This window comes from Pipistrellus hanaki (genome assembly GCF_964339955.1).
Source record: "Pipistrellus hanaki genome assembly, chromosome: 18".
NCBI classification, from domain to species: Eukaryota; Metazoa; Chordata; class Mammalia; order Chiroptera; family Vespertilionidae; genus Pipistrellus; species Pipistrellus hanaki.
Genome location: NC_140520.1, coordinates 8,326,515 through 8,349,497, shown reverse-complemented (window position 1 = coordinate 8,349,497; position 22,983 = coordinate 8,326,515). Strand labels below are relative to the sequence as shown.

Below are 22,983 nucleotides of genomic sequence, written 5' to 3'. Positions count from 1 at the left end.
CTGGTTAAAACTACAGCTGCATTGTATAAAAGTATTGCAGCCTTTTTTTTTTATCTACTTACCTGCTGATGGGCACGTGGGCTGTTTTCAGATCTTAGCTATCTGATATAATAAAAGGGCAATATGCAAATAGACCAAACGGCAGAACAACCAAACAACCAATCAAAGCAAAATATGCTAATGATATGCTTAGGCTGCTCAACCACTCACTATGATGTACACTGATCACCAGGGGGCTGTCAACTGGTTGATCAGTTTCTATGACATGCACTGACCACCAGAGGGCAGATGCTCCAATTTGTAGGTTAGCTTGTTCCTGGGATCCGGGCCCATAGGGACTGAGAGAGATGGGCCCGACATGCCCTGGAGCCCTCCTGTGGTCCTTCCTGGGCCTGATCATGCACTGGTGGGGTCCCTCAGCCTGGCCTGTGCCCTCTTGCAATCCGGGATCCCTCGGGGGATGTCCAAGAGCTGGTTTCAGCCCCATCCTGCAGGCCATTCCCCCTGGGAGGGCGCCAGACTTGGGGCTCATGACTGGCCACTGCTGCAGCAGCACCAGCCTCTCCTGATTAGGACTGATTGGCACAAGCCATTGGCAGGCACAGTGGGGCCAGGATGAGCAGGAGCAGCAGGTAGGAGCTGCAGGCAGCATTGGACTGCAGTTTCAGCCTGATCCCTGCAGGCCACCCAGAGGGACCCATGCACGAATTCATGCACTGGGCTTTTAGTTGTAAATACTGCTGCTGTGAACATATATTCTTTCTGATTGATGTTTCAGGATTCTTAGAATATATTCTCAGAAGTGGGACTGCTGGAACAAACAGCAGTTCCATTTTTAATTTTTTGAGAAAAGTTTATACTGTTTTGCATAGTGGCTGCACCAGTCTTCATTCCAACCAGCAATGTACTAGGGTTCCCTTCTCTCCACATCCTCACCAGCACTTGTTTGTTGATTTATTGACGATAACCATTCTGGTAGGTGTGAGGTGATATCTCACTGAGATTTTAATTTGCATGTATCTGATGATTAGTGACACTGAGCATTTTTTCATGTCTATCGGCCACTTGTATGTCCTCTTTGGTGAAGTGTCTATTCAGGTCCTTTGCCCATTTTTTATTGAATTGTCTTCTTTTTGTTGAGTTGTATGAATTCTTTATATATTTTTTTGAAATTACCCCCTTATATTATTATGCTAAGCAAAATAAGCCAGTCTGAGAAAGACAAATATCACATGATATCACACATATATGTCATATTGGGATGATGCTCTAACCAAACTAAGCTACCCAGCTAGGGCAAGTGTCCCAGACTCTTGTCAGCTAGTCTCTGGGCTTTTTCTCTGTACCTGAGCTGCATCAAGATCTGACCTTCCTGTCATTAGTCATTGGAGAGCAACTCTGCCCATTAGGATGCATGTCTAGGCATGAGTCTGCTCACACACTCACTTCCCCCAAATATCCCCTCTGAATAAATGAAAGATCAGGAAACAGACAATGGCATGAAACACAGTTTTATTAGGGGAGGAAATAAGAAAGAAGCTAAGGGAAGGGGAGCTGGGAAGGAAAAGGAGGCCAAAGCTGTGCATCGGCCCCTGGTATCCACACTAATCAGGTTGGAAGCTTGGAAGAAGCCCAGATACACTCGCTGCTTTGGCCCATGGATGCACCATGGCTGTGGTCAAGCCGGAGGTTGGAGAGAATGAGGCCTTCTCATATCCAGCTGAGAGCGTATCAGGGTGATAGGTAGAAGACTTGGAGGCAAGGTGAGGTGTGTGAAGATCTCAGTGGGAAGAACTTCCAACAATTGCTTCATTTGACCCAGGGTAGGAGGAAGTGGGAGAGAAGGAGAAATCCTGGAACCCGGGGGAGGAGCTGGAAGAAAGAAGGCCCCGTCTGGTAGCCTAGATGCCAAGCGGGTGGTATTCCAGTTGATCCTTACTTCTGTTTACACTGGGGGACTTGCTGGGCCATGGGGCACTTCTGCTGGGCAGGAGTGGCCGTGCCCTTAGGTGGGCATTGCTTCTTGGCCTGTGGAGCACATGGATCCTTGGTTTGGGGAGCACACGTTTCTTGACATTTGACAGGTGGTGGCTGACAGGGCTGTTTCACCTGGTGCTGCTGGGTCTTCTGGGGCAGCTGCTGCTGCTGCTGCTGCTGCTGGGAAGACATTGCTGCAGGAACAGGTGAGCCTGAAAGAAACCCAGGCACAGGGTACCATGAGAAGCACTCCCCCTATCTCTTCTCCCTTCTGACACGGAGAAGAGTGTTTTATCCACCAGCCAAGAATGTGATAAGTGATTAATGGCCTCAAATTGGTTAGTGGATTGATTCACATGCACCCATTGTTGCCATCCTCCTCTTTCCTTTTCTTTCTCTTCTATGTTGTTTTGATATCTTATCTTCCTTCATCTCCCCATGGGTTCTTGACTTAATGGAATACATAGTATATTCCTAAGTCTTACCAGAAAATATGTTCGGGTGCTCAACTGATGAACAGAAGGTAGCCTAGACATTTTGTAAGATCAAGGCATGAACTCTTAGCTGATGGGTTGGTAATGTCAGCTGGTTGCCTTGGGTAGTGCAATGAATGTGGGCAAGATAGATGGGCAGAAAGAAAAGGTAGTCTTGGTCTCAGAGGGAAGTGTGTGTCCATGATGGACTGGACAAACCCTGTTCCAAGTACTCAGAGGACTGAGTTCTAATCGCAGCTCCATTCCTGACTCCCCACTTAACTTGGCTGTGGGATTGTGGTTCTAGCCCTACAAGGAAAACTTGGTTATTTAAGGCGAAGTAGATAAAAGACTTAAAAGGAAGATGTTTCACCAAGAGGCAGCTGGTTCAGAGGAAAAAGCACTGGCTCCTCACTGGCCAGGCACACCTCTGGGCAACCTGGACCCTATGCCTTTATCTGGAGGATGCTGACCAGAAAGGCCTCTGAGGCCTTCGTGGTGCTGACATGCATCTTTGGTTTCCTCTGTAGGCAGCATTCCTCACCTTCTAAATTTGAGATCAGTGAGAAATGGGAAATATAGATCCCAGAGGGCAATCATGATAGTGAGACAAGGGAGCTGCATAGTATAAAATATGATATATAAAATATGATTTCTGTAAAACCAAAAGCAAAGTTTGATAGTGCCAAAAGAGCAAGAGAAAGCTTTGAAGACGAACCAGAATTGGCACAAAAATGCTACAGCCTTAAATATATCCCCTCAATGGGAAAAATCCTCTTGCCAGTGAGTTAAAACCCAGAATCAGAAAATTAGCCGCACCTAGCAGCGGAATAGAATGGAGAATGGAGACTGAATTTCCTAAGCAATAATTAGAGTGACATTTCCTTAACTGTCACAAGGCTTAGGCCGCTTCTCTGACTACCTGAGAAAGAAGAGGAGAGTGGCCTAACGGCTCCCGATAGTTCAAGAAGGAGGAAAGGACCCCGAAGATCCCAGGAGGATAAATGCGTTCCCACTTACCGGAGCCGCAAGCTGGACCCTAGGAGAGGAGGCTGAGTGAGGTTCATGGCCAGCCACTCCTGGCAACCTTATAAAGGCCCCCAAGCTGCCCTAGGCACTTGGCGTGGCCCTGATCACCACCTCCCAGGCAATTCCTCACCCACTTCTCCCACCTGCACTTCCTCTAGGGACTTGCTTTACTAGACTAGACTGTTTTGACGGAAAACACCCACCAGATATTTTAGCATTGTGGGTCCCCGTCTTCCAGAGCTGACGTCATCCACCTAAGGCCTTTGCTCAAACTCAATGACTCAAGATCTTTTGAAAATAGAACAAATGTGAGGATTTGTAAGAAACATCAAGGAAGAAGGAGAAAGAGGAGTATGGCCTTGGGCACTTTTGACTAAAATATGAACATCATCCTTGCTGCCATTCATTGAGCACTCCCTGGTGCCTTGTGCTGAGATCACCCCTCATGCTGTTGCTTCAATTTGTCTTTATAGACCCTCTAAGGCAAATGCCATTGTCCCCATTTTACAGGTGAGAAAAGTGAGGCTGGGAAGGATCCCTTAAGTAGTAAGCAGCAGAGGTGGGATTTGAACTCAGATGGGAAGATCTATAGTTTTAAACATTATAGAGGGAGAAGTCCCCCAGCCCTGCCCCACTACACAATGTTGTGGGCTTCCCAATCTAGCAAGGACCTTTTGCATAGGCTTCTATTCATCTTCTCACTGAGCACAAGCAGAAGAATGTGAGTGGTGCCCCTATGCTTAATCATCGTGGTGCTGTGTCCCCGACCGGAATCAGGGACTGATGGGTATCGATGGTGGTCAAAAAAGGTGGGATAGAGTTTGACCTTTGGGTTAGGGCTGCCAGATAAAATACAAAGTACCCAAGTTCAATTTTAGATAAACAACAGATTTTGTTTTTAGTATAAGTATGTCCCAAATATTGCATGAAATATATGACAAAAGCACTTGTTTATCACCTGTAACAGGGCAGATTGTATTTTTACCTGCTAAACCTGGCAACCATATTCAGATGGCAGGAAAGAGCTCTGATCCTCCAGATGGCCTCCTAGTCCCTGTGCTCTAGGAGGCTGATCCCCTTTGGACTACTGCCCAGAACCTCAGGATCCTGCCGACTAAAGACCAATGTGCTCTTTTCCATTATTGTCGAGCAAAGTGTAAGGCTACCTAAGAAATGATAGAAAGTAATTTTTAAACCATTTCCAAATTTTCATAGCAGTTCTGTTAGGTAGCTTAAATTAGATTTTACAGTTTAAAAAAGTAGACCCAGGAAAGTTAACTGACTGCTCAACCAATGGGCAGAGTTGGGTGGGGAACCTTTGCTCCAAGACAGTATCACAGTGGCTAGCATCTCCTTGGTGGACAAGAGACTGTCACTGGGTGGGGACCAAGACTAATGATCTTGCCTGAGCTTTCTGTCATATACAGACCGGATATTGCTCATTTTTCAGGGCCAGTTAAATCTTTGAGGTTAAGCCTTAATTCCCCTTCCAGGCCATGCCTCCTCTTCTACCTCCTCCCAGGCCTATCACCTTTAAGAATGGCTCCAGATTCCAGGATCTCTATTCCATCTTGGAAATGAACACCCTCTCTGCCTGTGCCCCTCACTTCCATGCTCCCACACTATTATGTTCATCCTCACGCAGAATCTCCAAAAGGAAAACATGCAGCAAGACAGATCTGATGTGGACATAAATCAAGGCATTTTCAAGTGCCTGGCCTCTAGAATGCATGCGTGTAGGTGTGCTGGGTATGAGTGAATAAATGGTGCCATTCCCTCATATCTCAGTCATCTCATAGCTTTTCTGGAGTACACTCGAGTCTTTATTTTTCCCAATCTGCTCATTGGCCTCTTACTTGATTAGTAAACAACACCTGTTTAATTTTAAGAATTCGAGCTAGTGATACAAACTGGCTTATAACACAACTATCATCTCAGAGGTTACTCCAGGGGTGGCTGGGATAGAGACCTAAACATGGCTGGCCTCGAAGAGGCAGTGTCCTCTAGGTCATAAATATCTAAGACAACATCAAGTTGGTCTGCATCCAACACATTCAACTTTTCAAAGCTAGCACTCAGCTTTCCTGTTGGCCACATGATCCCCATTTTATAGAGGGGGAAACAGAGTTGGAATGGAGATATGCTCTGCTCAACATCATGGAGGGGCTAATGTTAAAGCCAGGGTTTTGATTGATTGTTTGACTTCACAGCTATTTTCAGTTAGCTGAAGTGACTGAACCACTGGACTGCTTCGTAGCAGAGGTTAAGTTAATGACAAAATTAAGGCGTTGGTTCCAGTGGCTCCCATCTCTTGTACAAGTCTCCCTCGTGCCCTCTTCCCTGGCACTCAGGTGCTCTCTTTCCTATTAAGTTTGTCTTCCCTCCCTGCTCTAAGACACCCAGATGGATCCCTGGTCCTCACACTGTCAGGCACAGGTGCATTTTTATTAGTCATTAAACCTCATAAAACACCTCCATATACAGTTTTCACAATACTCTATGAAGAAAGCTAATTGTTTCTTCCATAGAACCAAGTCAAGTCTTTTAAATATGCCATGACTGATTTCCAGACAGAATGGACTGTTCTTTAAAAGAAGGACGAAAAAGGGAAGACTTCTTGGTACTCCTGGAGTCAATCACCACATGTAAACAACTCCTGCAGGTATGGAATGGTGACTCTAGTCCCTGCTCACACCCCCAATGCCCAGTCTGTTTTCAGGACTGTCACCTGGCCATTTTGAGTCTTGCACCTGCTCTCTCATCCTCTGAGGACCATGGTGTATTAAAACCAGAAGGCCAGGCTCTGCATCGTCCATCCCTAGGAAGCAGACACCTGAGAGCAGGTGTGTTCCAGTGACTCCATCAGGGAAGGGAGGGAACAGGCAAGACTCATTTCTGAGGGTGAATCAAAGCTTGAGAAACCTCAGCCCCACCCTACATACTCACAATGGGGTGACAGGGCAACAGAGACCTGACACTGGGAGGGGACCCTGCCAGAGACAATGGGAAGAATCATCTATCTCCCCACTTAGACACATCCCTACCAGAGCACCTTTTCTCTGGGCATTGGGGGCAGGGGAAAAGGGTTGTTGATGGCTCCATCTGGAAACATATGGAATATGGTTATTATGCTATTTTCAAGAATGATACAAAAAAAGACAAAAATGAGAGCTCTGAGTTACTTGGTATACATATAAATGATAAAATATCTATCTATCTATCTATTTATTTATTTTAGTATTAAATATAAGTTTCATGATGGTAGAAGCTATTAAACCTTTATCATATATATTCATGTGCTTATTATTTATCTAGCCATACTAGTCAAAGATATACTATATCCATTCAATTAATATGAACAAATGAATGCAAAAAACAAATGGGTGAAACAAAGTCGGAGGGATCACAATATCAGATATCAAGCTATATTACAAGGCCACGGTTCTCAAAACTGCCTGGTACTGGCACAAGAGCAGACATATAGACCAATGGAATAGAACAGAGAACCCAGAAATAGACCCAACTCTTTATGCTCAATTAATATTTCACAAAAGAAGCAAGAGCATACAATGGAATCAATATAGTCTCTTCATTAAATAGTGCTGGGAAAATTGGTCAAATATATGCTAAAAAAATTAAACTAGATTATCAACTTACACCATACACAAAAATGAACTAAAAATGGTTAAAGGACTTAAATGTAAGATGGAAAACCATAAAAATCTTAGAAGACTCTGTAGGCAGCAAAATATCAGACATATTTTTTATTTTTACAATATTTTGCAATGTTTTTACAGATACAGCTCCTAGAACAATGGAAACTAAGGAGAAAATAAATGAGTGGGACTACATCAAAATAAAAATCTGCACAGTAAAAGAAACAATTAACAAAACAACAAAAAAGCCCTTGGAGAATATTTGCCAATGCTATCTCAGATAAGGATTTATTCTCCAAAATCTACAGCAAACTCATACAACTTAACAAAAGGAAGAAAACAATCCAATCAAAAAATGGGCAAAGGACCTAAATAGACACTTTTTGAAAGAGGACATAAGGAAGACCAAAAGGCATACATGAAAACATGCTCAAAGTCACTAATCATCAGAGAGATGCAAATCAAAACAACAATGAGGCACCATCTCACACCTGTCAGAAAGGCTATCATCAACAAATCAACAAATGACAAATGCTGGCGAGGATGCAGAGAAAAAGGAACCCTCTTGCACTGCTGGTGGGAATGCAGACTGGTGCAGCCACTGTGGAAAACAGTATGGAGTTTCCTCAAAAAATTAAAAATGGAACTCCCAGTAATCCCAGTTCTAGGACTATATCCCAAGAAACCAGAAACACCAATCAGAAAGGATATATGCACCCCTATGTCCATAGCAGTACAATTTACAATAGCTAAGATCTGGAAACAGCCTAAGTGCCCTTCAGCAGATGAGTGGATTAAAAAACTGGTACATCTACACATGGAATACTACGCTGCTATAAAAAAGAAGAAACCTTTACCATTTGCAACAACATGGGTGGAACTGGAGGCATTATGCTAAGTGAAATAAGCCAGTCAGATAAAGATAAATAGCACATGATCTCACTCATATGTGGGATATAATGAAGAGCATAAACTGATGGACAAAAATAGATCCAGAGATCAGGTAACACTGAAAAGACCGTCAACCTCAGAGAGAGGCAGGTGAGGTGGTGGAGGTGGTTAGAGATCAACCAAAGGACTTGTATGCATGCATATTAGCATAACCAATGGACACATACACTGTGGTAGTGGGGGCTTGTCCTGGGGGGTGAGAGTGCCTGCAGGGTGAGGGTCATTCTGGGAAAAAGGAGACATATGTAATACTTCAAACATTAAAAAAAGTAAAAACAAATAAACAAAAATAAAATGGTGAATGATTTATAAATGAATGAGTTGAATTGAATGGTAAACCTACTGTTAGACATTTTGGCTTTACAATCAGAACAAATGAAGTACCAAGAATTTTTCTTGGCAAATCTATCTTTTCAAGTTCAAGTTGATGCTTGCCCTCTCCAATTAGCTCTTCCAGTTTATCCCAACCACACTTACTGTCTTTATATTTCTCAAACTTGGAAACCTGTGTTGAAATCAACCATTACCCATAGAAGAGCCCTTGGTACCGGTGTGTGTGTGAGTGTGTGTGTGTGTGTGTGTGTGTGTGTGTGTTTGTACCCAAACTGCTAGATTCCTAGGGGAGGAAGGATGTTCAGGACAGAACTTACATCCTTGTAAAAATTGATATTTGGCCAGCTGATAGACTAGCTAATCAGTGAGTGGGTGGTCCAATTACTAAAGGATGTTGCTGAGTGAGTGAGTCAGAGAGTGAGTGAAAGAAGGAAGGAGTAAGTGAATGTATAAATTAGAAATGAGCTAACAAACAAGCTGACTGATTGGCTAGTTTTCTAAACGAATGACTGACTGGTTTAGTGGTTGGTCAACTGACTGACTGACTGGTTAGCTGGCTGGCTGATGGGTAATTTTGGGAAGCGGGGTCTGGTTTAGTAGAACAAAGAAAGTCCAATTGGGGACATGAGACTAATGGTATGAAACAGAGATTGCTCTGTGTAAGCACCCCTAAGAAGAGTATCTTATGAGATGGACAAGTATTTATTAACTTTCTTCTTTTAGGAGTCCTCTTCCTGGTGGGTTTCCTTGCTCTCTGTTGGCCTCGGTCAAATAGGGCCTCTGTGTGCTTTGTTTGCAGCCCATGCTTTTCTTCCTGTGGTTGTTCCTCCTACTGTGGGCCTTAGCAGTCCTTTGTGTATAGAACTTGATAAAGGTTGGTTGGGTTATTCAAAAGAAGACGACACTGGGATCAATAATTCCAGGCGGTAGCTTTCCAAGACTCCCTTAGGTGGGTGAGGCAGATTGTGTTGCGTTCATAAAGCTTTTGCTGCCTGTGGCCTTCTCCCCCAGGGAGTACCCTTCCCTGCCCAGTTGATGATGGCAGCCCTGGCCTATGACTTGCTTTGCCCATAAATGTAAATGGGAAGAGCCCTGGTCTAGCACGCTCTTTTTCCTCTCTGCCATGAGACGGGCCCTGTTCCAGGTTGGCCTGCACTGACACCCAGCGATCAGAATTTAAATTAACACACAGTAGGACTGCAGCTGACCCTTGGTATAGGTAAGGGAGGCAGGAAACAAGCCTTTATTGTTTTACGTCACTGAGATGTGGGACTTACTGGTAACTGAGGCATGACTTAGCCTCCCCCTAACTTCCTTCTCCCAAGGAGATTCCACTCTCAGTTCTGCTTGATTCTGGCCAAAGAGGAAAGAACTTAAATCCCCTGTCTACCAACTGGTAGCCAAGAGAGTGACTCAGGTGTGTGTACGTGCCCCTGTGTATGGGCTTGTGTGTGTGTGTGGTGTGTGTGTGTGCCTACTCCCAGAGGTGGGAAGTAGGAGGAGGGGAGGGGAAGGGAGATGGAGAAGGCAATGTGCGCCTACGCAGTACCCAACAAGGTCCATCTGTTTGCAGGCAACTGATATTTTTCTACAAATGACTTTCTGTCTGTGGTTGGGAAGCTAAGTAAACCATTTCTTTTCTCACTCTGGCCACTGGACCTGGAGCCAAAACACAACCCACAACAGACTCCGGGGTAGTTGGGGCATAGTGCCACCTGCTGGGCCTGCCAAGCCAGTGCAGCAGTTTTCAATTGCCTCCCTCAGAGGCTGGTACCATCCCAAGGGTCCCAGGAGAGCCCAGTGATCCCTCACCTCACTTCACAGGCAGGGGATTTAAGGACCTCAGCCGGTACCCTTCTCATTCCAATGGCATCTGAAGCTGGACGGCACCTAACCTGGAGGGAGGGACCGGCTGTTTCTCTGTTGGAGCCAATGCCTTCCCAAGGTCTCCTTGACAGTAATAGATGGCAATGGAGTTCCATGTAGATGCAGTGGTTTGAGTCAGTGCATACAGAGGGTGGGCAGTGGGAACGGACACAGTTGCATTCAGGAGAGCAATAGAAGCTCTCGCTGCATGGCTTCCATTTACTGAACAGCTCAGACATAAAATACAAGTCTCTGCATTGTTGCCCCCATCCCTGTAGGAAGAGAAGCGCCACTTCCATTTAGCAAATGAGGAAATTGAAACCCAGAGAGGTGAAGTGCCTTGGCCAAAGACCTGTAGTTGGTAAGTGGTGGGGCCAGAATTCAAACCCACATCAGCTGGGTTCTAAGACAGAACTCTGTGCTGCCTCTGGCGGCCTCTACACACACTGCATGCTCTCTGTGCTCTTCACTGCATCCTGCCAGCATGGGACTTTTAAACGGCTGATAATTAATCTGCATTATCAACTGGTTGGTAGTTAATCTGCATTATTAACTGGTTAATAGTTAATCTGCATTATTAACTGGTTAGATAATAATTCAGATTTTGTAATAAAAGAAAACACAGTAATTTCAAGAGAAATATCAAAAATGCTTTATTCAAAATAATGTCTATTGCTAGCTACACATTTCCCCCATCTTTCAGGTAATTTGTGGATACCATCCCAATAGAACTTTTCTTGTTTTAAGGCAGACCATTCAGAGACCCAATTTTCCACTTCCTCGTACATTTTGAAGTGCTGCTCAGAAAGTGCGTGTGCCATGAATTGGAACAAGTGGTCATCTGAAGGAGCAAGGTCTGGTGAATATAGCGGGTGGGTTCATACTTCCCAGGCAAAATCTTTTAATGTGTCTTTAACTGGTTTTGATGTGTGTAATGGTACATCATCATTAAGCAAAATTACTTAGCTGTGTCTTCTGGCCCATTCTGGTTGTTTTATGATCAAAGTGTGGTTCAGATCGATTATTTGTTGTCAGTAGCAATCAGTATTAATGGTTTCACCTGGTTTTAGAAGCTCATAATACACCACACCTTCCTGATCCCACCAAAAGCAGAGCATTGTCTTCTTTCTGAAGCGATTTGGCCTTGATCCGATGTTGATTGTTAACCTGGATCAACCTATGATTTTGTGCATTTGGGAATCTCAAAATAAATCTACTTTTCATTGCCAGTCACAGTTCAATGCAAAAAAATACTTCCTTTTGTGCCGTTGAAGCAACATTTTACTGATTACTTTTTGGTTTTCCTTTTGTCTTTCGCTCAGTTGATGTGGCACCCATTTTCCTTCCTTTAAAATGTTTCCCATTGCTTGTAAATGATTGGAAAATGTTTGCTGAGAAATGTGTAATCTTTCTGCAAGTTGTTTTTTAGTTTGATACGCATCTTTATCCATTAATGCTTGTAATTCAAATTTTTCGGTTGACCTGAATGTTCTTTGTCTTTCACATAGAAATCATTGTTTTTAAAGCATTTAACTACTTTGAGATGAAGTATGTTCACCATAAGTTTCCCTAAGTATTCAGCAGTACTCTTCTTCAAAATAAAGTAATGAATTAAAACTTCCCACAAATGCTCTTTCTTTGGCATGAAATTTGAGATTTTTAAGTGTAAAAATATCTATGATATTAACACCTTACAAAAATTTGGCATATGAAGTTTTGAAGCTTGTTGTCAATACAACAAAATAGCATACATATCAAATTGCACATATATCAACATATGTGTAACTCCATCTATTGAAAAAAATGAACATTACTAACCAGTACACCTATTATATGTGTGTAAATATTTGCTAGTTTGTTTGTTTGTTTATAGATAACACTAGCTATAGACTGTGTGTGTGTTTGGGTTCTGTGTAGGGAAGCAAGTTAGTGCTAAGACTGAAGAATATTAAGATACAGATGTTGATTTTTAGCTAGGCTTCCTCTGGTTTTTTCAAATAAGCCATACAAAATGTCTGGGACCTGGTTGTCCCCATTGCATCTGTATCTCTTTAAGGGTTTTTGCATGACTGTGACTTGTTTGAAAAAGAGATTAAAGATCACAGTGAGTCACCTCAGATTGAGTTAGGAGATGAAGGAAGCTGATAAAGAACCAGCAAACGCCAGGTTGTCTCCCGCAGGTCAGGAGATTGAACCCACGGGAAGGATCCCGCGGGAGGCACGACCTCTCTGTCCAGTGCACTTTACTCTGAGCTATGATGCCTTCTAACCCATTGAAGGTTACCTTGTTCCTCAGCCCTTGGGGACCAAGCACTTAACTTGAAGAAACTTTGATCTTTTACTTGTGGGTGAACGTTTAAGCCCCTATCCTCAATACCTTTAGGCCCATAAGCCCTAGGAGTGTGTTCTCTAATTACAATTGATTTGCTTCAGTCTTTCTTTTCCACTATAACCCTTGGCTGGAGATTCAGGTTTGAGGAGAAAATACCACATCTGCAGGAATGTAAAATCATCAAACAGCAAAATAATCAGACATTAGTGCCAGAGGAATTACATTTAATTGTTGGGAAAACAGGAGCAGAAGGGAACGGTGGGTGGGTAGGGTATCCAGGCAGGCTAGCCAAGTTTCCAAAAGCCGACAGGGTGATGTAGGTACAAGTCAGCAAAGACGATTCGACAGGTTAGGACCAGATCCTTGCCTGGGATGGAAATTGCCGCTGCCAATTAATAAGCGGTAGAAATCGAGGAAGCTGTCATCCTGGTGCTGCTTTTCTCGGAGCTTGGCTGCAGGTGAGTGTGGCTGACATCTGGCTGTTGGAGGGAGGTGCTGGATTTCTTGCTCTCTGCTTTTCCTGGGCGTTTGGCCTCTGGTCACATGTGCAGCCTCAGTTTTTCTGGGGTGTGGTGTAGCACTGCATGGGTGCAGGATAGCACTGCTGGGGTAGGGGGCAGCACTGCATGGGTGCAGGGTAGCACTGCTGGGGTAGGGGGCAGCACTGCATGGGTGCAGGGTAGCACTGCATGGGTGCAGGGTAGCACTGCTGGGGTGCAAGGTAGCACTGCATAGGTGGGGGGCAGCACTGCATGGGTGCAGGGTAGCACTGCTGGGGTGGGGGGCAGCACTGATTCTGCTGAGACATTCTGAGCTGGACGTGCAACTGGAAGAAGAAAGACACAAAAATGAGGACCCCTAAAAGCCTCCGGGCCCAGGTAAACCCCCTGCTAAGTTCATGTCTTGCTCTGCTTTTCCTTTGCCCCCTGATCGCCTTCCTAAATTAAGGTGTGCATGGTGTGTGTGTGTGTGAATATGATTTGTAGTTAACTGTTTGTAAAGCATTTCAGCTCTTTCTGAGACAAGTAAAGAATAGAAGGAAGGAAAGAATGAAGGGAGGAAGGAAGGAAGGAAGGAAGGAAGGAAGGAAGGAAGGAAGGAAGGAAGAAAGGAAGGAAAGAAGGAAAGAGGGAAAAAAGGAAGGAAGGTAGACTATCTGATAGGGATTAGCTGGAGAAATTAAACCCAAAGGACACTGGAGTGATGCCTCCAGAGTGTGGCCATCAGCAAACTCATGATTTGTGTTAAAGCCATCAATCTTTCTTTGCATGAGCTCCAACCGTACAGAACAGACTTTTTGTGGAGAAGCAATGCATTCAGCTACTTCAAGAACCCATCGCTTCTACAACCAGAGGACAGAAAAGGAATAGGCAATGCAGAAGTCACCAACAAAAACTAATGCTCCTCTGGGCATTTTGGGTGGTATTATTCCTTGGCTTCATGAACTCTACTTTGTCTCCCTCTTTCCCCAATCCTCAGTCTCTCTTACACACACACACACACACACACACACACACACACACGCACACACACACACACACACTCCAACAGCCCCGAGTGTTTATGGGGGCATAAGGCCAGTTCTCAGTAAAGCCGATAGATGAGATGGAATGTGGACTTCCTTGCCATAGGTCCTCATCTCCCGGGCACACAGACCCCACTTCCTTTGCCAAGAGTTACAAGCATTTCCCTGAAGCCTCTGCCCACACAAGAGAGGCAAAGTCACAGTCAATCTAAATCAAACAATTTTAGGAAACAATTTGGCCATATTCATGCTGCATCCTTATCTCACTGCCTCTCTCTCTCTCTCTCTCTCTCTCTCTCTCTCTCTCTCTCTCTCTCTCTCTCTCTCTCCAAAATATGGTCCCAAGTGAGGAGAGAATGGGAGGGGATTGTTGTCTGTTCTTTCTCCATTCCATGACACCTGTCCCTCAGCACAGTAACCGGAGTCCATCTAGAAGCACAGGTACTGCAGCTGAATCTGACCTATGAGGATACCTGCACCCACCCTGGCATTCCCCCCATGATGCTCTGCCTGCTGGAGGCCCGTGGTTCCAACCCTGGTTCCGTTGGCTCACACTTACCAGGCCCACAGGAGGGATGGCTGGATGGGCTTCTAGTGAAATGCTGAGCTGAGCAGGGGCCAGGGCACCCTTTATACTGGTCCCAGATTTGCTGATTTCATAGGTTGAAGGTAATAAACTCATTCCACCACTGAAGTGGGTCAAAGTCCTCCAGCCTCTCCCTGATTTACCACAGGCACTAGAAGTAAAAACAAAACAAAACAAAACAAGTAAACAGCAACAAACCCTCAGGGCCCCTATTCACAGACAAACATAGCTCCTGCCTGGCCAGAGGGTTCTGGGGGCTCAGGCACCACTGCCTCACTCATGACCTGGGCACAGAGAGGTGAAGGAGGCAGCTCAGGAACTAGGCCCCCTTTTCCTATTGTTTTGTGACTTCAGCCAAGCATCTCTGAATCTCAATTTCTCCACCTGCTGCCTGGGTTTATCCTCATTACTAGGCAGAGATTCATTTCCAAGGGCAAGAAATGGGAAGTTATGTTTCTCTCTAGAACATCCACACAGGGTATGTGGTGTAAAGGTGGGAAAATTACTTCTCATGAAGAGATGGGATTCCTGGGGATTCTCTTGACCATCAGCCCACAGCCCATCTACTCTCAGGGCCTATCTATAGCTCTGTGCTGTCAGGAAATAAACCCTGTCTTCAGGGGAGAGGGCTTTAGGCACAAACAGGGACAAGTGAAAGGCTTTTGGAGTTTCCTGCTGAATGCCATGGCTTTTCAGGCTCCATGTCCAAGACTGCAGTTTCAAAACCTCCATAGAAATTCCAGAAGATGGGCCACTCTAGGCAAAAAAAAAAAAAAAACAACAACAAAACAGGCATTCAATACACAATGTGTCAAATGAAGACTGCTTTTTATGATGCTAAATCAACCACTTTCTAGAATTTTTGCGGACATGTGTAAAGGTATGAAGCTAAAACGAATCATCTATTACTTTCTCCACTCTGTTCTCTAAAAAAGTGCTTAAGTCATGTTACAGTGTAGGTACTGCAGTGTGCCCCTCCCTGATATTGGTGGTGTTATCGAAATAAAGTTCAAACTCATTGCTGTGGTGTTAGAGACCATCGCTGAGGGCCCTGGATTCCCAGGAGAAGCCCAGTGCTCCCCACCTTGGGGCTTGCCACTCTCGGCCCCTGACTCTTTGTGCCTCAGCATCAGCAGGAAGGCACAGACAATCTCATCTACAGGGTTATCTTCCGGTTCACTTCATGTCACTAATAACAATTGAGGGCCTTTGTTTGCATTTGGCCACTTGTCCATTTCCTCTCTCTCTCCCCTTGGAAAATAAGCTTTATAAGCCAGGGGGTTGCTTTGCCTGGAGCGTGTTCCACCATATCCCCAGTACCCATCATAACCACAGCATGGACCCAGTGCTCTACAAATGTTAAGCGAAGGAAGGAAGGAACAGACCGTAAATCTCACCATAGGGAGATAACTACTACCAAAGAAGGTAGTGTTATCTATGTGCGCATGTGTGTAAAAAAAAAAACAATTATGATAGAGTTTTTAATAATTTTTATAGATTATTTTGTGGACATTTTTTATTTAAACCACTTCTTTACAAGCAAATAAAAAAACAACTGTTAGAACAATATGAAGACAAATACTCTGCTACTGGTGTGTCACAGATAGGCAATGAGTACCAGGAGCAGACAAACCAAGCATGTGGTCAATGTGGGGCATCTCCTAATGTGTGGCCGTCAGGGGCACCCATATCCACTCCCGAGGCCAGCGTGGTGCCTCCACATCAATGCCCCCTTCCTGAGGCATTTCCTTGCTCTCTGTTGGCCCCAGTCAAACAAGGCCTCTTTGTGCTGTGTTTGCGTCCTATGCTTTTCTTTCTTTTTTCCCTGTGGTTGTTCCTCCTTCTCAGGGCCTTAGCAGTCCTTTTTTGTGGCCTCCATCCCTCCACGAGGGGGAGCACCACTTCCATTTAGCAAATGAGGAAACTGAAACCCAGAGAGGTGAAGGGCCTTGGCCAAAGTCCTGTCGTTGGTAAATGGTTGGGCCAGAATTCAAACCCAAGTCAGCTGGGTTCTAAGACAGAACTCTGTGCTGCCTCCTGCAGCCTCTACACACACTGCATGTTCTCTGTCCTTTTCATTGCATCCTGTGCAGGCAGGCAGGACAGAAGTGGACAGCAGGGCACCCTTGTTGTGGAGCCTATGCCCAGAATGAGGGACCCAGCTTTACTAACCCAGGGAACTGGCCCACTTGGGCCCACTCCCTTTAGATTGTAACTGAGCCTTTAGCATAGTCCTGATGAAAGGCTGCTCTGGATTCGTTTTAGTCCTGACACAAGGGTTTACAAAGAGGAAGTCACAGTTAACAAGACAGCTCCAAATGGAAGGTGTATCTTCAGCAGCAAGAATTGGGCTGGCCCTAACTGGTTTAGCTCAGTGGATAGAGCGTTGGCCTGCGAACTCAGGAGTCCCAGTTTCTGTTCTGGTCAAGGGCATGTACCAGTGGGGACTGTGTAGGAGGCAGCTGATCGATGTTCCTCTCATCGATGTTTCTAACTCTCTATCCTTCTCCTTTCCTCTCTGCAAAAAATCAATTAAAAAAAAAAAGAATTGAGCTGAATGTCCATGCAGCCTGTCTTAAGAGTTGTTTTCTCCTGTGACCTCAAAGGACCGTCTCTAATTTCAGCTAATGGAGCTTTCTCACAGAGGTAGCTTTAATTACCACTTAGCTCCCATGTTTCCTCCCACAAAAGTCATCTGGCTTCCAGCCCTGGGACAGACAGTCCCTCTTGGTTGAACTTAGAGGTAGAAGGATCTCCTGATCAACCCCACTGAGAGTCATGTGTGCTGCCCTTTTGGCACCTGGGTGGGTCCTGAGCACATTCCTGGCCTTCCTCACCTCTTCACAAGGTTCCTGCTGTCCAACCCTATCTCTTCACATCCCTCTTTTCACATCCCCTGTCCTGCACACAGGGATCACCAGCATCTTGGGAGAGCAAAGCCAACACTCTACTAACTACCCAGTCTCTCCTAAAGAGTGTCAAAAAGAGCCTCTTTTGATCAAGACTGATTTTGCATCTCTCTTCCCAGGGGGCCCAGTCATAATACAAGATATGATGGGAGACCAGTGGAAAACTTTATTAGGATTATGGTAGCAGGTGGCACTTTCCTGATAATTCACAAAGAGAATAGCACATATGCAAGCACACACACACACACACACACACACACACACACACACACACACACGCCATTCTGAGCCAGTTTCAAGCAGAGAATGGAATAAGAACATTCCATGAAGACTTGAATGGAAGGTGGCTGATTGCTGTCAATTGGTCTTAAAAACCACAAGCTAATCTCCCCACAGAGATCCTCTAGCTCCATGCACATTTGACTTGTCATTTAGTCTTTCTTTCTTCAAGGCCATGAACAGCAAGTCAAAGGGTTCCTGGCCAGTTCCTCAGGGGCCAGAGGTGGCATCTAAGCATTCCACTGGACATGGCCCAGAGTTCTCTCTCTACCAAGGACTATGAGAACAACTTAGCCCTGCTTGACCAGGAAAAGTTTTCAGGTTAAACTTCTGGGAGAAGAAGATGAGCTTGCATAAAAAAGACAGGCCTATATTGGAATCCCAGCTTGTCAGCTACTAGCTGTGTGGTCTTGAGCAAAGTTTACGATTTCTCTGGCTCATATTATTATATGCAAAATAAGATTTTTTTACCTTTTATACTGATAATAAGTATTGTATAGAATAGCAATGTTAAAATCCTAGTATAGTGTAAGCAGGTTAGTGCTACAATTGAGGAATATTAAAATATAGATATTAATTTTAGCTAGGCTTGCTCTGTGCCTTTTCAAGGAAGCCATACAAAATGTTTGGTACCTGAGAGTCCCCATTCCAGCCTTACCTCTTTATGGCTTTTGCATGTCTGTGACTTGTTTGAAGAAGAGATTCAATAAAGATCACAGTGAGTCACCTCAGACTGAGTCAGGAGATGAAGGAAGCTGATAAAGAGCCAGCAAGCGCCACGTTGTCTCCTAGATCACGTGGGAGGCAGAACTTCTCTGTCCGGGGCACTTTCGGAGCTATGATGCCTTCTAACCCCTCGAAGGTGACCTTGTTCCTCAGCCCTTGGGGAGCAAGCAGTCTCCAGCCAAAGGGCTGCCTGGAGAGCTGAGAACAGAGAGAATGGTTTCCTTTTGCTTTCATTGAAGAGTGAGATGGAAGCAGCCATAGTCTAATACCTAATGGATGGGGTAAACATTCCAGAAGACAAGGGACTAAGATCAATTGAAAGGAGCCAGGAGTAGCTGTCAATAATGACTGTTCTCTGCCCTGGAGAGAACCCCCGACAACACCAGCCCTGACATGCACACAGGGACGCAGGTGGCACCACTGTGAGTTGGGAGGAGTTTCAGCAGAACTAGGTGGAGGCCAAGCGACTGTGTCTCAGCGCCAGTCACTTGTAATCCCCCAGGAATGACAGGCAGCCGAGCCTCGTGTAAAAACATGCAGGAAAAGGCAGAGCCAACCGAACTGGGCCACACCCACAGCAGGGACCAACCACTGGATTCCTGGTGGCTGGAGCCGGGGATCCCCCTGAGGCAGAACAGGGTGTGTGTCCCCACATTAAGTGACAGAGGTGCCTTCACTTTCCCAGGAGACGTGTGAAGGAGGGAATGGATGAGGGATGGGCAGACCACCCCTGTCTGTCTGTTTGAGCCTCTTATTCTGACCTTGAAGCTTGTTTATTCTCATGTTTGTGCTTAGGAAAGTTAAGTAAGTTGGCCAAAATTACTCAATATAAAGTAGGGACGTGGGGATTGAACCTGGGTCTTTTAGGCTCCAAGAGGGATATGTATTTTTTTTTTCTGCACTTATCCCCATCCGTGGTCTTTCTTTATTTGGAATATATAGCTCTATTCTTTTTTAAAAAATATTTATTTATTGTTGAAAGTATTACATATGTCCCATGGCTCTATTCTTTTCAGAGGAAGGCACCCCTTCTTCCAAGCCCTCAGCACCACATCCTTCATCCTGGCATTTCTGTTCCATGGAAACGCACTCAAAGTCAATGGTCAGACATCCTCACAGAATCTGTCTGAGACCTGGGGAAAGGTGACAGGACAGGCCACTGAACCTGAGGACAGAGGCTGGACTTTGTTGGGAGCATTGCACATGAGCGACAATGACAGTGTCTGTGCTTATGTGTTCAGGTGTCTAGGTATGCGTGAACATGTGTTTGAGTGTGATTGACAACATGCAATTACGTATAGTGTGTGGTGAGTTATGACCTTATGTGAAAGCTAATGTGTGTATATGTGTGTGGGGAATAAGTATGTGAGTGTGGAAGCATGCATTGGGTATGCAAGAGTGAGTGTGCACAAAGCTGATATTCAGCAGGTACACAGAGCTTTGCAGAGGTGTTGCTGAATCCATGCTTCAAACATGAAAACTACTTCTATAAGAGTGTCAAATACCACTACACAAACTCTCCTCCCCACCAGTGGCCCTGCCACCACCCTGAACACCCAGCTCAGTTTTCAACACCCTCAGGAAACTGAGGGGCGGTGCCTGTCCCACAGAAACCTCTGGAATGCTCTTCCAGCTTCTGCTTCATGCCTAATGCCAGTCTCCAAAGCTGTAGAATTTACTTTAACTAACAACCCTGTGTGTGTGTGTGTGTGTGTGTGTGTGTGTGTGTGTGTGATTTTTGTGAGTGTGTGAACAGCAGGAGTGTGCATCCCTGTCCTGTGCAACAAGTATGAGTATAAAACTGGGTCTTGCCTTCCCAATGGACTCATGCATTGCAAGTCTTGGAAAGGCAAAATTCTGCTTTGTACTTCTTCCAGTCATTACCATGTTGCAAAGGATACAGACCTGAGAGCCAGATGGTCCCAGTTTTGAACCTTGGCTCTGCCAACTATAAGCTGATATTACTCTGAGCAGGTAAGGAACTTCTCAGAGTTTCATACAAAATTAATGGAAATAGCAATACCTATCTCAGCAAGGTGGTATCATGTGTGTAAATGCTTGGTACACCCCAGGTCAGTCCGCCCCTGGCTTGTGAATGCTTTCTCAGCTTATGGGCCTCCAATCTTGCCTCCAGGGAGCAAAGCCTGTCTCAAGAAACCATGGCTGACTGTGTAAACTGACAGGTGAGAATCGCTGTGGGCAGAGCTGCCTGGGACTGCCTTGAGAGCAGGATCCTTCTTGGGCAGGTGTCCAAAAAGGGAAGGTTCTGGGAGTAAAGGCCAACTGGCAAATGGTGTAATTATGCCTGAGACTAAATCTTGTTTCTCCCTGTGACACCCACTCAGACCCTTTGCTTTCCTTAACTGGTTCTTGCCTTTACCCCTAAAATGGGCTCTGTTCCTCACAGCTTTGTGTCACTAAAGGTCTGGAACTCCTATCCTCAGGTTGGTGGGAATAAGCAGAGGGTGCTGCCTGTGGGCTTGCTGCCTGTCAGGATTTGGAGAATATTAATCAAGACAATAGTTAACATAGATCAAATACTTATTATGGGTCATGCTATGCTTGTTATTTATTTACATGTCTCATTGAAATACACCCCTCCCCTTTAACCCCAAGAGATGTTCTTCTCCGCAGGATACACATGAGAAAAGTAAGACCTAGAGAAGTTAATGTAACTCATTTCAGGTCACACAGTACATGCGGCTTGGTTCTGGGATCCAGAACCAGCATAATGGACATAAGAGAAAAAATCAACAGGATGGTCCCCACACAGGTACCTGGGCACATATGCTAAGTATGGTCATTTGTAGTGGAGACAAAATAAATGAAGCCCAGCCAAAACCGGTTTGGCTCAGTGGATAGAGCGTCGGCCTGTGGACACAAGGGTCCCAGGTTCGATTCTGGTCAAGGGCATGTACCTTGGTTGCGGGCACATCCCCAGTAGGGGGTGTGCAAGAGGCAGCTGATTGATGATTCTCTCTCATCGATGTTTCTAACTCTCTATCCCTCTCTCTTTCTCTCTGTAAAAAATCAATAAAATATATTTTAAAAAAAATAAATGAAGCCCAAAGAGACAAAACTAAACCTAATGTTTAGCTGTGGAGTGAGGGAGGATAAAGAAAGAGAATCCAAATGAGAAAGGAAAGACAATGTATGGGGTGAGGGTTAAAAAGAAGGCATTTGGAGAGTGTGCTGAAGGAGATGTCTGAAGGTGGGGGAAGTTTAAAACTTCTCATCATTCTCAGGGAGTTCAGTTAAGGTTTACATAACTTGTCAGTGCGTTTTATATGTCCTACTTGAGTTTGTGTTGAATGTTATGAGCCATAAGTCACAAGATTAGAGCCATCTTCTGTGGTGTCTAGCTGGTGTAGGTGGCTACAGAGGTCACACTCTCCAATCACCAAGGACAAGGACTTAGAGGCTGGAGGGCAGGCTCTTCTGGGTGCACTTAACACTCATGGCAGTGGCTCATGCTGTACCCAGTTGTGGAATGCACTCCTCCTTGACTGGCAAATCCCACTGTCATTCCATTATAAATCCCACATTCTCCAGGCATTCCTCACTGGATAGACATTTCTGGGAGCCCATTGGTTGGTGCCATGATGACAGAGATGACCAAGTTCTCCTTCCTCCCCTCAACAGCCCTCATTGTCCCTCTCTATCTCCTCTGAACTCTGAGGGCAGGAATGAGGTACCCATCCTGCCCAGTCATTTCTTAATTGGATGCCACCTTGTCTAATTCTTGTCTCAGGTCTTCTTATGGGCATGCTTAAACCAAGAGGCCCAGGGCCTTGTGCTGTGTTCTATGCTTCTTAATTCCTTTTCCCCCTTTCCCCCATCCTTCCAACCCCATTGGTTCCAGCACCCATTGGTTTGTTCTCTGTATCTAGGATTCTGTTTGTTTGTTCATTTGTTTTCTTCTTTAGATCCCACATCTAAGTGAAATCCTACAGAATTTGTTTTCCTCTGTCTGACTTATTTCACCTGGCATACTATCCTCTGGACCCATCCATAGCACCCACACATTCTGAGCAATTAGGGCACACTGATGGGTTGATGGATGGAACAGGTGGACTCATTAATGGATAAATGGATGGAGCCTAACTCAAAGGCACTGAAGAAGGTCTGATGGAGGAGGAAGAGCCCAACCATCAAGGAAAACAATGCTAAAAGGATGTAATACTACATTCTCTGGGGCCAGTATTACATGTTGGGGATGACCGAGTTTTAGTTTACATTATTTTCTCTGCTGACTCCTTTTGAGTACTTCTGCTGATTCTCAGTGGCTCCCCTGTAACTGAAGGAGAGGAGGTTCAAATACCTGAACTTGTAGGCTATTTT

At 45.0% G+C, this 22,983-nt stretch overlaps 1 protein-coding gene and 1 long non-coding RNA gene across 3 annotated transcripts; both read right to left on the bottom strand.

The window, feature by feature from the left end:
- Positions 1 to 1,505: 1,505 nt before the first annotated feature.
- Positions 1,506 to 3,515, bottom strand: SPRR4 (small proline rich protein 4). The gene is made up of 2 exons (XM_084865151.1): positions 3,471 to 3,515; positions 1,506 to 2,189 (listed from the first exon to the last, which is right to left on the bottom strand). The coding sequence occupies exon 2, from the start codon at positions 2,167 to 2,169 to the stop codon at positions 1,936 to 1,938; it is 234 nt and encodes a 77-aa protein (XP_084721277.1). The 5' UTR covers positions 2,170 to 2,189; positions 3,471 to 3,515; the 3' UTR covers positions 1,506 to 1,935.
- Positions 3,516 to 12,825: 9,310 nt separating this feature from the next.
- On the bottom strand, positions 12,826 to 18,741 carry LOC311612303. Of its 2 annotated transcripts, none has more exons than XR_014793269.1 (3): positions 18,575 to 18,741; positions 14,702 to 14,879; positions 12,826 to 13,443 (listed from the first exon to the last, which is right to left on the bottom strand). It is a non-coding gene; the product is annotated as an uncharacterized lncRNA (long non-coding RNA). The 2 variants fall into 2 exon arrangements; XR_014793270.1 differs by having other exon boundaries at positions 18,644 to 18,741.
- Positions 18,742 to 22,983: the final 4,242 nt, after the last annotated feature.